Source organism: Orbicella faveolata, unplaced genomic scaffold, assembly GCF_042242905.1.
Source record: "Orbicella faveolata isolate gen_17 unplaced genomic scaffold, um_ofav_v1 contig_35, whole genome shotgun sequence".
In the NCBI taxonomy this organism is placed as follows: Eukaryota; Metazoa; Cnidaria; class Anthozoa; order Scleractinia; family Merulinidae; genus Orbicella; species Orbicella faveolata.
Genome location: NW_028301564.1, coordinates 10,212,446 through 10,229,707, shown reverse-complemented (window position 1 = coordinate 10,229,707; position 17,262 = coordinate 10,212,446). Strand labels below are relative to the sequence as shown.

At 37.9% G+C, this 17,262-nt stretch overlaps 2 protein-coding genes across 5 annotated transcripts in view; one reads left to right on the top strand and one right to left on the bottom strand.

Annotated features, from left to right (window-relative positions):
* Nucleotides 1–17,262, bottom strand: part of LOC110048328 (C2 domain-containing protein 3-like) — a 280,755-nt gene that overhangs the window by 210,143 nt on the left and 53,350 nt on the right. For 2 of the 4 annotated variants that reach the window (XM_089272539.1, XM_089272542.1), the window contains 4 exons: nucleotides 13,368–13,450; nucleotides 12,155–12,306; nucleotides 11,353–11,445; nucleotides 9,083–9,200 (listed from right to left, as the gene is read on the bottom strand). In XM_089272539.1, coding sequence (XP_089128665.1) covers nucleotides 9,083–9,200; nucleotides 11,353–11,445; nucleotides 12,155–12,306; nucleotides 13,368–13,450 — 446 coding nt within the window. The remainder of the gene's footprint in view (nucleotides 1–9,082; nucleotides 9,201–11,352; nucleotides 11,446–12,154; nucleotides 12,307–13,367; nucleotides 13,451–17,262) is intronic. The other 2 variants (XM_089272540.1, XM_089272541.1) reach the window with 2 other exon arrangements.
* On the top strand, nucleotides 5,522–6,223 carry LOC149103182 (uncharacterized). The gene has a single exon (XM_089272554.1). It carries the CDS (start codon nucleotides 5,537–5,539, stop codon nucleotides 6,143–6,145), a length of 609 nt encoding a protein of 202 aa, XP_089128680.1. The 5' UTR covers nucleotides 5,522–5,536; the 3' UTR covers nucleotides 6,146–6,223.

The following is a 17,262-nucleotide window of genomic DNA, read 5'->3' as shown; positions in this document are numbered from 1 at the left end:
ACACAAGGGACACTTGGGAATTATTGGAACAAAGCAGAATTTGAGAAGGAAGGTATGGTGGCCAGGTATTGATAAGGCAACAGAGAAGTTCTGCAAATCTTGTTATGGATGTCAACTGGTTGCACGTCCAAATCCACCTGAACCGTTGACTTCATGGTCTTCCCATAACCATCAAGTCAGACAATGGACCGCAATTCATCTCTGGAGAATTCCAGGAATACTGTGTGCAGAATGGAATCGTCCATCTCAAGACAACACCGAAATGGCCCCAGGCCAATGGGCAAGTTGAACAGCAGAACGCCTCCCTGATGACGAGAATATTTGCATTGCCCAAGCTGAAGGGGTCGACTGGAAGAAGGACTTAAGATATGTGACGAAATACTGAAGTATTGATTACACCACAACCGGTAAAAGCCCTGCCGAATTGTTGTTCAATAGAAAGATGAGAGGGAAGCTGCCAGAGCTGCATGCTGATTGCCGTCTAGACCTAGAAATTCGGGATAGAGAAGCAGAAGTGAAGGCAAAGACCAAAGCAGCAAATGCAAAACCATCAGACATTACAGTGGGTGATCAAGTACTTGTAAGACAAGAGAGAAAAGACAAACTCTCGACACCATTCAATCCAACGCCATACCGTGTGGTAAGCAAGACTGGCAACAGTGTCATTGTGGAGGCTTCAGGTGGGACCCAATACTTGAGAAACACCTCACATGTGAAAAGGTTTACAGCAGATGATCCTGTATCAACACCTGGGACACCATCTGCTAGCCCAGACGGAATTGCCGTACCTTTCACAATACCAAGCCAAGTGTTAAATGAATTGACACCAGCAGCACCTATCACACCACAGAGTAAACCTCCAACCAGGAGTACACTGTCAGCACAAACAAGTGCAGAGAATGGAAACAAGGCAGTTACCGCCCATGGTGATATGACAATTGACCAAGGAACAGTACCTAGCACGTCAGGAACACCAAGGTTGACTCAGAGACCTCAGAGGAAGAGGAGACCACCAGAGAGATACAAAAACTATGTTTTAAAATTATGAACTGATCTCCTGTTTACTGATGGATAAATCAAAGAACTTTGTGATTAAGGTTTTTGTGATTGAGAACTTTGTGATTTTGTTTTTAAAAGTGTTGTTGAGGACGCTCATTCCGAGGCAATTTAGGAGGCTGTCTCTGTAAGAACTGACCACTGATTTTACTTCGAAAATTCGATTTTTCTCATAAGCTGGGATTTCAAAGCCCTTACCTAGTCAATCACTAAAATGAGTTTTATTTCATTAAAAATTCCAATTGAAGTTTTCTAGGATTGATTGAAGTTCGGTCCGCTCGACACAAGTTTCATGCCCGCCGAAACTGGAAAAATAGCACATATTGCCGGCGCTCTAAAAAAAATATTCGCTCAAAAGTCCCAATTCTTTTTTTCAACTATAGATATATCATAGCAGTTTGTTCAGCCATGTTGCAATTATAATTCAATGTTGTTCCTTCAATGGTCAAAAGAAGATTTTCTACCAGTTAAATCGCGTTTTAAACCAAATGCAAAAATAGCTCTACTTTGTAGGCATGTTTCAAAAATGTGGCACCTGTTTGAAACTGCTGAACTACATGAATAGAAAGTATAAATGTCCCTTAATTTAAAACAATAATAAAATTTGTCTGCCCACTAGGTTTTCAAAACTAATGACCACTTAAAGTTCAGGAAATTTTGAAAATATTCCAGTGAGCAACTAACACACTCGCCTTCGTAAAGTGCTCTGATAAATTCCCATAAATCTCTTACCTGGCTTCAAGATTAAAGTTTTGGTCCTTTGTAGTGATCCTTGAAACCTGAGTGATTTGGTTCCCAACAAGTGATTTGGTTCCCAGTCTTCCCATGAGTATAACGGGAAGATTGGGAACTAAGTCACTTGTAAACACAAAATGGCCATGGCATTTATCAATCCTTCCTTGGCTTCCCGAATCACTGTTTACTGTTCATACATGTATGTGTGCCAAGAGTTGTCCAAGAGTGCTTCTATAAACCCTTCAAGAGGAGTCTACATGGTTAACCCGGCTTCGAGGAAAACAATGGTCAGTAATACAAAGAACATCGAAGTATGTGACAGTCACGCTCGACATAGATGAGGAACATATAAATCTACTTTATATACAAACCCACAGTTGGAAGGAAAAGCTGGCAGTTTTAATGCTACCTAGGTTTCAAGGATCGCTTCAAAGGACCAAAACTTTAATCTTGAAGCCAGGTAAGAGATTTACGGGAATTTATCGGAGCACTTTACAAAGGCGAGTGTGTTAGTTACTCACTGGAATATTTTCAAAATTTCCTGAACTTTAAACGGTCAACTGAAAGCAAAGGCATACATGTGGGTTGACTATAGCAATTCTAAAAACTCGGATCTAACCTAAAAAACGAAACAGCAAAAAACATTCTCCAACATATTGTCAATATACTCACAATTCTGTCAGGCGTAATCCCGTTTAAGACGCGCTATTTTCCTACTTTTGTACAAAGAGCACAAACACACTGTTTTCGATAAAAGGATTACTTTCTACTTATCGCTTGATATACCACTCGCACCAATCCACGGACGAGGGCCATAATCCGATTGGCTACTGAAGCAAAAATGGCGGGAATCTCGCGTGTTCGGTTTTATCACTACGAAAACAAACATAATGTCTAAAAATAAACAAAACTCTCAATGAAGTGCAAAACACCGTATACTTGTCATCAATGAACATTCGTATTTTCTTTACCCAGACAAAACGATTATCGATTGTTTAATCACAAGCACTCTTTCATGGACAGAAAATATAAAACAGCACATTTCCAAAACTTCATAAAAAACTGAAAACTACAAATCTCGATCTTACCCTGACTTCATTATCACTACTGTAAACTGTATATTTCAGTGCTCATACAATGCTCATTTAATTCACTTCAAGACTGGCAAAAGCACAACTGCGCTACCAATCCGTAAATTTAATGTAGACTGTTCAGCTATCACACGTGCGACTTGCTTGTCTATCTAAATTTGTATGTATGGAGGATATGTTCTTATTATGAGTTTGCCAGTGAGCACAAATTTATCTGACACTGTATAAACCAAAATCAACCCCCAAATCTTCGTTTAAAAGCTGAAATTAAAAGCACCCCGCTGATCCTACAAACAGCAAAGGAAAGCTGCAAAGGAAATCTGCAAAGGAATGTTACTCTCTCTGAAATCAACACCTTATTATCTTGAAAAATATTTGGCAACACTCATCACCTCACCTGAAATTAATTTGTTGTTTTAACAGTATACTTGTCATATTAATTAAAAGCAGTCTGCTGATCCTACAAACAGCAAAGGAAAGACGCAAAGCCTTCACCTATCACCTGTGCGATTTACTTGTCTATCTAAACTTGTATGTATGGAGGATATGTTCTTATTATGAGTTTGTCTGTGAAAGCAAATTGTGACCTTCCATAGGAAAACACGTCTTATCGAACATTTCAATTTGGGCCAAACGGTGTTTCAAACGCCCTCAAACATCAGTATGGATTTAGACGTGGGCGTGGTACAGCACAAGCGGTGGGTCAACTGAACAACTCTGCGCTTGATGCCATGGATGGAGGAAAAGTCGCTGGTATGCTATTTCTCAATATATCCAAGGCATTCGACTCTATAAATCACAAGATACTCCTGGGAAAGCTTGAACACATAGGACTAGCAGCAAGGAGTCTGAGATGGTTTAAATCATATCTTGCAGACAGACGGCAATGCGTGTGTATAAACGGGGAGGTATCAGAGACTCGCCCTATTGACCTGGGTGTGCCACAAGGAAGTATCCTAAGCCCGCTTCTATTTAATGTTTACATTAACAGCTTGTCAGCTGCTGTAACAAAGAGTGAAGTCATATTGTAAGCGAATGATGCTGTTTTAACAGTTGCTGCGTCGACACCCCAAGAGCTTAATGATGCCCTTCGACATGACTTCACCCTAATCTCCGACTGGTACATCAACAACAAATTAACGCTTAATGTGACGAAGACTAAATTGATGCTTTCGGGTAGCAAGACCATGTTGTCTCCGTTTAATGACTTTCAGTTTTCTACTGACAAAGGGCAAATAAATCGTGTTTCATCTTTTAAGTATCTAGGCGTATTATTGGATGAGAAATGGAAATGGAAGATGCACGTCAATAGCCTCTTACAAAAATTAGGACATCGCCTGTCAGTCTTCAATCGAATCTATCATATGCTGGATCAGAAAAGTCTCCATCATATTTTAATGGCCTTGTCCTACCACACCTAGATTATGCAGATATTGTCTGGGGTGACCAGCCTGGTCTTACAACTCAGATGAAACAATTACAATCTTTTCAAAATCGCTTTGCGAAGAAGATCGTTAAGTCGAAAATGTCATCAGCAGAGGCTCTGACGTCGTTGCGGTGGGTGTCTTTACATGCGAAGCAGTTCGGTTATTGGTGTTGTGTTGTGCAAGATGCAATGAAAGGTAGCATCCCCGAACATTTCGGTGTATTCCGATCCACCATGAACCAACGACACGATTATAATACCCAAAATGGCTACATGCCCAAAGTCAGTAGGCCAAGAACGGAATGGGGAAAAAGCAAAACATAACTATTATAAAGCCATTAACGACTGGGCCAAACTACCAAGTGCTTTAAAGAGACTCATGCCAAAAACTATTTTTAAATACAAACTGAAACAGTTTTTATTGAACCATTTTAACCTTAGTTAGTAGTATTTTAGTTCTTGTTTTAGTTTTTAATCTTAGTTAGCTTACCGCATAGGTTTTTGTCCTTTTTATTGTATTTTAGATTTTAATGTATTTTAAAGGTTTAACATTAATTTTCTCAGAGGACCCTCCTGAAAACCACCTTATGGTGATTGGAGGCCTCCTCTTAAAATATTATGTATTATTATTATTATTATTATCGCCGATGTATTTCCTCTATCAAACGGTTGACGCGGTATTATTGTTAAGTTGCTGTGGTTTGAGCAATTAGAACATCGTATCATCGTATCGTAACATCGTATCATCTTTAAAATTCTACTCATCACGTACAAGGCCCTAAACGATCTGGCACCTTCATACGTTCGTGATCTTCTCACTCCTTACACTCCGTCTCGTCAGCTACATTCATCTTCTAAAGAACTTCTTTCCATTCCGCACTTCAATTTGAAAACATATGGCGCAAGATCTTTCTCTGTAGCAGCTCCTACACTTTGGAACACTCTTCCGTCTGACATCAAGAACAGCTCCTCAGTGTCCCTTTTTAAACATAAACTAAAAACATTCCTTTTTAAGAAAGCATTTTTATAACTTTTTAGCGACATTTTTTTATTTTTACTTTATTTGTCTTAAGTGTTTTTAATATTTCTAACTGTAAAGCGCTTTTGAACTTTTAGGATATTGGCGCTATATAAATATTTTATTATTATTATTATTATTATCATTATTATTATTCCTGATACTCCCTCTGTTTGTATTTGTGGGGACATATTCAATGTGGATCACGCTATGATATGCAAAAGAGGCGGATTTATCATCCAACGCCATAATGAACTAAGGGATTTGGAGGTGGAACTGCTTAGCATGGTATGCAATGGTGTCGAAACCGAACCAGTTTTGCAAGACATCATAGGAGAAGAGTTGAATAGGGGAGCCAACACCGCCCCTGATGCGTGGCTGGATATAGTTGCTAGGGGATTCTGGGAGAGGCAGAGGTCTGCTTTTTTTTATGTCAGAGTATGCCATCCGAATGCAGACTCCTATAGAGATTTGGATCCAGACCAGATATTCAGGCAGCACAAAACAGAGAAGAAGCGCCAGTATGCCAGCCATGTGTTACAAGTAGAGCAAGCTACATTCACGCCATTAGTTTTTAGCACGACGGGTGGAATGGCAGTGGAATGTAATCAATACCATAGTAGACTTGCTGAGTTAGTTGCTACAAAGAAGGGCAAAAGTTATGCGACTACCATGTCATGGATCAGGGCAAGAGTATCTTTTACGCTGCTGAGATCAGCATTACTTTGTTTAAGAGGCTCGCGAGCTCCTAGGAGAGTCCACTTAAAACTGTCGGACATTGATTTAGATATCGAAAAAGGACATGCAAATATTCGTTAAGGCAATTGAGAATGCTATTTCTGGGGAACTATAGCCGAAGCCACGAACACTGAGCCAAGAAATGGACCTGCATATAGCTACAGTGTATATTTAAAGTAGAGTTTTTACCATTTAAATGAGTAGAGTATTTTTTACTTTTCTTATTTAAATTTTTTCGACAAATGATAATAGACAAATTTATAAGGGTTGTAAAGAATGAGTGTAATTTGTAATTATTATTACCGAAAACTTAAGGAACAACAGAATTTCTGAATTTTTTACCAGATACATGTAAGATTCAAGTTTGTATGGAAAAGTGCTCAATAAAGTTTGTTATTATAAATTGTTATCATTATTATTATTATTATTAAACGGCGTTTGCAAGGCGTTTGCAAAGGGTTTGTAACGCATTTGCAAAGGGTTTGGAAAAAGTTTGAAACGCTTTTAAAAGGGTTTGTAAAGCATTTGAAAGGGTTTGGAAGGAGTTTGTAAAACGTTTGAAAGCGTTTTAAAGGAGTTTGTAAAGCGTTTGAAGGGAGTTTCTAAACCTTTTGAGGGAGTTTGTAAAGCGTTTGAAACGAGTTCGCAAAGGGTTTGAAAAGAGTTTGCAAAGGGTTTGCAAAGGGTTTGCAAAGGGTTTGCATGGACTTTGCGAAGGGTTTGCAAAGCGTTTGAAATCGTTTGCCTAAGGGTTTGTATGCTAATAAAAGACATCTTATTTATAATTTTCATAAAAGCTCAGTACGTTAAACCCTACGGAGCGTTCTTATTTGGCTTCGGTGGTTTTGACAATCGGTCGTTTGCTTCTAATAGTGATCCCGTACGAAAATTCTGAGCGAGACACAGGCGAGATTCTGGCCCTAAAAATATCTCGCTAATGAGCGAGACAGAACCTGATGATAATCAGGCTGACAGGAGTGATAAAAATTGAACGATAAGGTCATTCATACATGCAACAATTTTTATATTAATCAAACTTTCGGTGTGCTTATCTACTTAATTGTGACAATCATCTAGCTAAAGTTACAAGCTCATCTCAATGATCAAGCCTTAGCTACTTCCATTTCTTGTGGTAGTAACATTACACTAGCTGCATATTAATGTAATGTAAACACTGCAAGGCCTCTAGCAAAATCTGAAAACTGAACAAAAATGCAACCTGGGCAAGAATAACCGTGTTGAAATGAATCTTTTGATGCAAAAGAGCGATCCTGTTATATTTCAGTTTTCACATTTAGCGCATACTTTTATGGTATGAGGTCTCACACTGTTCGCAAGATTATGGCCAATAACTAGACCTGACAAAAGTCATGTCCGAATTTTACGTACTTGTAAAATGAATTTAGCCAGAATTACAACGATAACGCACCCTGAAAAATGTCACGGTAGTGCGCCATAAGCGAATAAATTCGGTTTGTACTCCATCGCGCTAGTTCACGCCATATAATCAGCGATAAACACGCCAGACAAATGTCCAGTAGTACTACAGAGACAAAATCCTCTTGTCTCGAGCGCGGATATGAGCACCTACGGCTTGTTAGCATTTCATTCCAGTTTGATAAAACAGCATTAACAATTCACACCTTCTAAATTTGTTGCTGTAAATACTACAAAATCCCTAGCAAACTTGAGTAAAACACACATTTAAACAGTGCACATGTAAACAATCACGACCGTCAAGCTATTATGCAAATTTCGGCTTGTCAGTTATTTGTGTCCGCCGCGCGATGTTTGGATCGAAATTTCGACAAATGCTCAAATAATATTTAAGATGTAAAATTTAAAATTCATCTTTTACCTTTCTCTTTGTGTCTGCAATAAAACTACAGTGAACATTTGCTTGTATGACCGACAAGAAGTTTTCATTCACATCAAATCAACTGATAAATCGTAAACAAAGGCAACCAAAACACAGACTGACATCACATACTCGTGCATTCTAAATACATTTCTGCACTTTCCTATCGTTCTGACTAACTATATATAAATCTTTTTATCTTGCTACTCGTGTTAAAAGAACAGTTAATTGCTGACCGTACGGTATTAAAAACTAATCATTGCTAAGCGCGTTTTATTCCTTGCAGACTGGTTCCGCCAGCTCTCAAGAGAAGCATTTGCAAAGTGTCTGCGAAGCATTTGCAAAGGGTTTGCGAAGCGTTTGCAAAGGGTTTGCGAAAAATTAGCAAAGGGTTTGTGAAGCGTTTGAAAAGGGTTTGAGAAGCATTTGCAAAGGGTTTGAGAAGCATTTGACATGCTTTGCAAACCGTTTGACAGGCGTTTGCAAAGGGTTTGAAAAGTGTTCGAAATGCTTTCCAAGCGTTTGTAAGGAGTTTGCAAAGGGTTTGCAAAGCGTTTGAAAAGAGTTTGCGAAGCGTTTGAAATGCTGTCAAACCCCGTTTGTGAGGCGTTTCAAACGCCCCAAAAACGCTGTTTTCGATAAGACATGTTTTCCTATGGAAGGTCACAATTTATCCGATACTGTACAAACCAAAATCCACCCCTAAATCTTCTTTTAAAAGCTACAATTAAAAGCACTCCGCTAAACCTACAAACAGCAAAGGAAAGCAGCAAAGGAACTCCTAGAGTGCATTTCGCTTCCACAGGGGGATAAATCATGCGCAACATAAGCGCACAGACATAAGCGCGACAAACTATGCGAAATTGCTATCCAAAGGAATGCATGCATGCCAGCATAAAGCGATGACGCCACACAATACGTCATCGCTTAAAAAACAGCCAAAAAAACCTATATACACCCTTTTAGCACGAAAGCCTTCAATTATTATCGCTGATTTTTATTCTTAATAAGAGTCAGTTAAGTATTAGCGGAATTGATAGACAGAAGACAAGGGCAGTGGTCTCACTGCTTGATCTTTTCTTTGAGACCTGAACTCAGTAACTGAACCATTAGGTCAAGACACTTTTATTAAAAATTAATCATTAAACAAGACTACAAACCTATTTCCTTTTCTATGCCTTTTTTCAGCTCTTTCTTTTCTGTTGTTGGTGTTGATATCTGTGAATTCTCTGCTGTATACCCCAGTCTTTCTGGTGATGTGGGAGCAAATTTCACACCCTGAAAAATAACAGGTGTGTGTGATAAATGACTTAATGCAATATAACAGGTCTGTTGTGATTTTAGTATTTTACGTAAAGTGCCAATAACAAAATGAATGAATGAATGAATGAATGAATGAATGAAATAGTTATTGCTGGCCGCATAGGGCAGCTTCTATTTCTGTCCTCATAATTATGTCCTCGCCTTCAGGTTATGTTTGTTAGCAGTTCCCAGGCCCCACTGTGTAGAAAGTCTGCGATTGTTATGATAGACAGACTTGAATCTGTGACCTTGTGCTTTGAGCGTTCGTTGAGTACATTCGTTGATGCAAGGGAAGTATTTAAAGGGAGTATATTCATTGATGCGAAGGGAAGCGTTCGAAGGGTAAGTTACTCAGTAGCTTGTCATGTCAGGTATAAATTTAAGTATTGTGGGAAGTTTTCATCAGGGTAGCGAATGTTTAAATGATGAATCAAGGGGAAGACAATGTTCTTTCATGAGTCTTGCTGTGCTGTTGTTCCATGAGTACCAACCAGTTCAGCTGTGGAATACGAACACAGTCGATAGTTTTCCTATCAGCTGACCATTTACTTGCTCAGCAAGGTGAACAGACTGAATAATAATTTGACCAATGAGGCAAATAAACAAGTGAATTTCCCAGAGAGGTGAACAAACTGAATTCTAATTTGCCAAATGAAGCTGATAAAACAAGTGAATTGTCCTGGGGGGCAAACAAACTGAATTCTAATTTGCCCAAAGAGGCAAATGAAACAAGCAAATTACCTACCGAGGCAAAAAGAAAAACTGAATAATACTTAAATTTACACATGACATGACAAGCTACTAAGTAACTTACCATTTTTGTAAAAATAACACATCTATCACCTTTTGATAGCAGTTTATCAAGAATAATAATTTATTATTATTGCATTAATTGCAAGAAGTAGAAATCTAGTGTTATTAATATTGCCAATATACACTTTGTATTCTGCACAAGTTCAAAGTACTCTTTATTGTTACTGTTCATGGTACATAATTGTTTCAACTAAAATATCTTTCACATTTTAATAGCAGTTTACCAGAAGAATAATTATCACTGACAATTATTTCATTTATTGCAAGTAGTACAAATCTACTGTGTGTCAAAAAATCCAAATGTACCAGTAAGAATAAATCGTTTGAGTTAATATTACTCTAGTCTGCTTGCGTCTGTTAGAAACTAATGCCTCCAAAAATAAGCAAGTGTAAAGTTGTAAAAACTCAGGTGTCAAGATAAAAAAACAAGGCTTACATAAAAGATACAATAGAATTCAACTTCAAACTTGGTTATTTCTATGAGATTAATTTATTATATTTTTCCAACGATCTCCAATACCATGTGATATCTTCATGTCTCACCCCCACCATCTTTCTACATGGGGCAGCCCTTCACTTCCAACATAGAACCCCTAGTTTTATACCGACAAGATCAATACATGTCATGCATAGAAGAGTCAGCTGCACTCTTGAACCGAAACCCTCCTTGTGTTTCATGATTGGTATTGCTCTTTATTATATCTCTCAGTTACCTACTGTAAGGGGTAAAGTCTGTATATGAGTTAAGTGGCCCATCAAGCCCAAGCTTATCCCGGTTTCCATAGACTAGGAGTATTTCTACTCCCCCCTGGATGGGATGCTAGTCCATCGCAGGGTAACCCCCAGCATTAAGTGTGGCGGTACCCATTTATACACCTGGGTGGACAGATGCATTGTGCTCAAGAGTGAAGTGACTTGCCCAAGTACACAACACAATGTTCCCAGCCAGGCTCATTCCAGAGCCAGGCGCACTAACCATGAGGTGACCACACCTCCCCGCATTCTACAGTACCACCCACCAAAATTCACATAAAGCCATTCCATTTGACATGAAATGGTTGTCCTGAACCTTCAGACCCACAGTAGAGATATTATTTAAGTATCTTACTAAGAATCTCTTCTCTGTCTATACCTAAGTCAAGGATCCTAGTTTTCTCCCTTCAATCTATGGCCCTATAAATAACTGTTATCGAAGGGAAAAAACTCAATCCACAACTTACCATATGGACCGCAAACTCAGTTAGTAACAGGTATGTAATATAGAGTAATACTGTGCAGATTTATTTTAAATGTGAAATAATATACAATCACGTACTGTAATGTAAATATTGTATAAAACTGTAAAAGCCACCTCTCCACAACAGTCAGTTTCCTCTGTCCCCAAAGAGGCTGTTCTGGAGAGATTCAACTGTATGTAAATTATAATCAGCAATAAGTATTATGCTGGAGTTATGCTCTTTTTTATGCTCTTGCAAAGGTTGTAGTGTTTTAATTTTGAGGTCATTTTTAGACTGTCTAATAAGTGTAAGTGTAGTTTATAATAAATGCCAGTCACTAGGGGACTTAAGATTTGAGTATGAGTATGAGGTCGAGTACAATTTTCAATTCTAGTTTGCAGGCTTCAAGTTGTTACATCAGGTACCCATCTCATCCCATGAGCTACTCTCTCTTCCAAAAACTAACATGAAGAGCCAGGGCTCTGGAAACATCACTGGTTTGAAATTAGCAAATCGTACTTGTACTCAATCTCATACTGTGTAGTCCAATCTAAAGGTCTCTACTGGTACCAGTGTTATAAAAGGTCTGGCTGAAAGCTCTGTCCATAAAAAAAATTCTGTGAGTTATAGATTGAGAAGGTCTAGTACTGAAGATCAGTCCAAGTGTTCTCCTTGTCAAATTTTCAAAGCAATGAGATTAACACAGTCAATATTTTGAACCTTGAGTAGAGAAATTAATGTCAGACCAGTGTAGTCATCCAAGCAAGAGCAGTGTTGAGAAAGACTTTTGTCAGCTTCATGAAAGTTTCTGCAAACTGGGCAGTAGTCAATTTCAAAGGGAAGAAGCATAACTACCACTAGGTCTGCAAAGATCTCAGTCAAACAATAAAATTACGTTACCTTCATCCCAAGTGACACAAAGGGGTCCACATCATGAGTTTTTTGTCTGGGATACATGACAGGTGCAGCTGGGTTCAAAGAAGGGGGTTCCCTTTCTGGATCTATTTCCATATCAATTGTAGGTATAGATGATGATAACTCACTGTATGCTGCTGAAAGGGTTGTGTATAGAAAACACACCATTGTTAATTACATGTAAGCTGGCTCAATCTGATTTTTGAGTGATTCCTTTCAACTTTGAGCAATTATAGTACCATCATTAACAATCCAAAGTGAAATCAGTCACCACAGTTGTATTAGAGAAAGACAAAAGTTTCAAATATCTTCAACCTGACATAGTACTGGGTGTTGTGACATAGGGATGGCAAATTTAAAAAAAACTTACATGACAGCATCAACAGTTCAAAGATCTGTGTTTCTGTAATAAACCTGTTATGAGCAAGTTTCTTTTGGATTGTTTATGGTAGTTCTCTAGTTGCTCAAATTTGATATGTAATATCAAAGCACATAGATCAGACCAAGCCATCTTACTGATTATTTCTGTATTGTTGCTTTCATGCATCAGGACACTGGAGATGTCTAATCTTGACTATAACCTGCTTTGTTGTCTTGTTGATAACAAAACAAATTGCAGCAATGCAAACAACTTCAGGTGCATCTACCTGTAAATGGTTTAATAGACATTCTGCTGTATTGAATACAACATTATCATAGGTTCGTCCATGATAGGTACTAAGTTTATACGAATTTGCTCCCTCGGTCCATATTATCATGATGATCTTAACTAAGGGATTAAAGATGATTTCCAGTCCATACTGCACACTCTCGAGAGTTTGTTTACGTTTTTTTTTTTTGTTTCATGCATGACGTCACAAAATGTGAACATTTAACTAGCTACATGAGGTAAATTCAAAGTTTTATGTCAACTACCATTATGCACGCAAAGCGACGTGAAGCTTTAGGTTTTGTTCTTTCTCATATCACTTGATGAAATAACTTTGCAGCTGTAAAAATCAATGAAGCAGTTGGAAAAAGAATCTGAAAGGCCTCAAAGATAGGGTATATGGCTCGTATCGAATAACATCAATTCACATTCTACCAAGTGAGGTTTTTTTATGTTTATAAACATAAGGGTGCTGAGACTGTGCAGTACAGACTGGAGATCATCTTTAAGAATAATTGAAAACCACTTATAAGCTATGTAATATCCTACCTGATAAAGACTCAAATTTCAAAGCAATATACAAAAGAGCCAACTTTTTCCCAGGTGAACTTGTGGACACAACATCAAAGAAGCTGTAAATTTAGAAAGGAACACTTTATATTCTCATATTAACATTTTGTCCAGAGAGTTCAAATGAGATGTACATGTAGATTCGTGTTGTTCAAGTTTACAGTTTTGTTTCTTTTGCGTAATTTCTAACAATGGAGTCCAGCATTGAAGCCTTAAAGAAAACACCAATATAGAAGAGTAACATCATGACAGTTTACTAAGATTTACTTTCTTTAATTTATTCATTTATTTATCCAACCCTGGCAACCGCACAAGCAAGATACGCTCAGTGACTTCTGTGTGTTTGTTTCGTTTTTTTGTTGTTTTTGTTTTCATGAATTTGTTATTTCAGTCCAGAGAGGACTAATACACAGTGCTATCGATTAATATTACTGAGGAGCATTTCAATGAGAAGTACTGAAGGTAGAGATTGTTACTTGACCAAGTCACCTCAAAGACTGATGGAATTAATTGGAGGTTTCAGTAAGTGCCACGCAGTCTGCAGCAATAATTTCGAAATTTCTTCTGTCACAAATTTGCTAGTTTTACATGTAACTAACGCTGGAAAGTTTCAGCTGAATATTGTAGCACTGGGCGATTGCCCACGGGTACCCCCCTTAGTAACTTGTAAGTCATGTGGTGTATGCTGATATAACCATGTGCTCAGTTGAGTTGCTAAACTGTATATCTCTTAGATCTGTGATTAAAAGTTCTAATGCTGTGTTTTATTGCGGAATTGTGGCATTACATTGGTGGCAGCAGTGAACAAAACGAACTTTACATCTACCTGTGATCAATGGAGATTTGGTCAATGGAGATGGTTTTTTCCATCAGAAAATTATTTTGGAAGTTTAAGTCACCAATCTCACTCTGCAAACCGGTTCACGCTAGAGAACGAATCAGATAATTATTCAGCAGATTTGCTAACACACCACTGGAAGTTTATGAAACCTGTTAAAAATCCTGTGGATTACGATGGTACTCAGTCGCTAAAAGATTATTTGAAACACTTTGAGTGTTGCTCTGTTTTAATGGTTGGAGCAAAGAAGCTACTGTATTCCTGGCCGCAAGTAATCTTGTTCCCAGATCTCTTGTGGACGAAGCCGAAGGCGAGATCTGGCCAAATCTGATTTGTACCACGTGATTGCCTGTCAGGAATGTGACAGGTGACGCAAGAGCGCATGCCCAAAATAAATTCCCAAAATGGCAGAACAGAAAGACTCAGGAGACTGACTCAGACGCGTAGACTTTTTATGTTAGCTTAGGGTCAGGCAGAGAATTAGAGTTTGTTTTGCGGGTTAAAGTTAGCTAGCAAATATTGTTAGCAGCATCCTTGCTCGTCACTGTGGACGTGAATTTGACTGCGCAGTAAAGTTTTCCTTAACTGAACGCGGAACGCCTGATTTAAAGTTAAAAAACTAAACAACTAGAGGCTTTGAGAGCAGTGGTGCAGCAAAAGAGAGATGTGCTAGCCGTCCTGCCAACAGGAAATGGCAAGTCTTTAATATATCAACTTCTACCGAGTATGTTGAACTTTTTGTTGTATGGTGGAAAGTAATGCTCGATTGGGCCATTCCATTTAATATCCGCACCCCCCCTATTGAGGTATTACTTGAAACCCCCCCTCAGATATCATTTTTTGAGAGGGTACCCCCTTGGATTTAGATAAATTGGCCACCTCCCCCGGAAATTTTGCGACTTTAATTTTCGTACTGCAAACCTCTTCAGATGTCTTCAGCATATCATTTATTGGGGAAAATGGCCAATACAAAATTGAAGGATTGCTTTGCACTGTCTTCATATGTAAATATATATTGTCATATTGATTTTTCACAAAATTCTACTCTTCACTGAAGCCCTGAAGAAACAGAAGGCACATAACTTATTTACAAAACATTACTTCCTACACTAATTAAAATCAGTCACTTTCAGACAAAGAAACCTAGGAAATATGACTACTCAGAGCTAAATGGGGGTAATGAGAGGGTATGTCAAGTGACCCCAAACTAAGAAGGATAGCTTAACAGAATAGTTATGATCACTTGAAGATAATCATGCATGTAATAACAATTACTATCTTTAAAATTTGAAATAATTTCCTTCCCATTTACGCTGGCCGGGTTTTATGTGGCAAACGTAGGGGAGAATTGATTAATGGCATGGAGTGAGTGAGCTGGGGAAACAAGAGAAAATACACAAATACACATGCTGTGTGATATTTTGCATGATGAGTAGGAAAACAGTATACATTAACATACAAACAAAGAAGGTGGAAGAAGTGTGAACTGCATGACAAAATGTCAAAACTCAACATTTCTATTTCTAGTAACTTGTAAAACTGTAACTGGATAACACTGAGTAATGACATCCTTTGGGAGTAAGAGGAAATTGAGCAATTTCAGAGTATCTATCCAACCTGAATGTGTCAAAATCCTTTGTACAATGTGACATGAAATATCAGGCATCCTTATTCAATGACATCCCCCCCCCCTCCCCCTCGGATTTCCCCTAACCTCAATAGGGGGGTGCTGATATTAAATGGAATGGCCCATTGCAATTATTGTGTCACCATTGACCGCTTTGATGATGGACCAAGTTGACAAAATTAAGAAGCAAGGACAGTTAGCAGCAATTATCCAGGCTAAATGTTCTGAAGCGGACAAAGAGACAGGGATCGAAGTCCAAGGTGATTCTGTGAAAAATGTGTTGTGTGGACATGTTAGCATCATGTTTGCCCATCCAGCTGGAAGTACTTATCAGTAGTAAGAAATGCAGAAAAATGTTGTTATCTGATGTTTAGCAAAGAAACGTAGTCTGTGTTGTGGCTGACGAAGCTCACTGCATCGTGGATTCGTGAGTAATTGCCATTCAGTCATTTTGTGTTATGTAGAAATTTTATATATTATTTTGTTTATTATTTCACATTTTATTAGTTAACTGTAGGTCCATATCAACCTCACTGGCTGCTAATCTTTGTAACCTGCATTACTAAATAAAATGATGAGGATGAAACTTTTGTTGCACCTCGCCTCTCTCTGGTCTGAAATACTCAATATGTAAAGATGTTAAAGCAGTTGTCAATTTTATTATATTGAATTAATAGAGAAAAAGTACAGACTGTGACTTTTTGTTTCAGTTTTAGTGTTTTGATCTTGATGTGGACAATATGTGATTTAATACATATTAGGGCTACATGTACAGGTATATTGTCCTAAGGTGGCGTCAAACACATAATCATGATTGCTTTCTACAAGTAATACATACATGTATTACGTTGCTGCAATATACTCTAGAAAATAATTTCAGTTTGATTGTTAAACAATCACAGGCTGTGAACTGCTTATGTAAATCTAGGTACATTTTGCCACAAAAACTACTTCCAGGAAAAAAGAAAAAAATTTCCTATTTCCTGTGTTTTCCAGAATATATATTACCTTTCCTCGTGATCAATATATCAACAGATATTTGCTGCAGTTGTCTGTTGTAGAAACGTATAGAAAACAGAGTTTTAAGCATGCAAATTATTTCAATGTGTCTTCTAATTGCAACAATGAACAAATTTTTGCAGAACACCTGCCAAAAGTTATCTTGTTTCCTCATTTCATCATAATGTCAGGATGTTTTGAACGTGATGTGCACCAAATAAATGATCTATTGTTAAGATGGATTTTTTATATTTACTCACATCTATTAGGACTCAAAATGTTGGTTTTTGGTATTGGCAAGAGGGACAATTAAAGACTTAAGGGGAATTTGAATTTATGAAAACTGGGAGTTGAGGTTACATGCAAAATAATTATGGAGAAAATTATAAACCAGACGAATTTCACTCATT

Coding starts and splice junctions, on each gene's coding strand:
- LOC149103182 (XM_089272554.1), top strand. CDS start 5,537: ATGATATGCAAAAGAGGCGGATTTATCATCCAACGCCATAATGAACTA.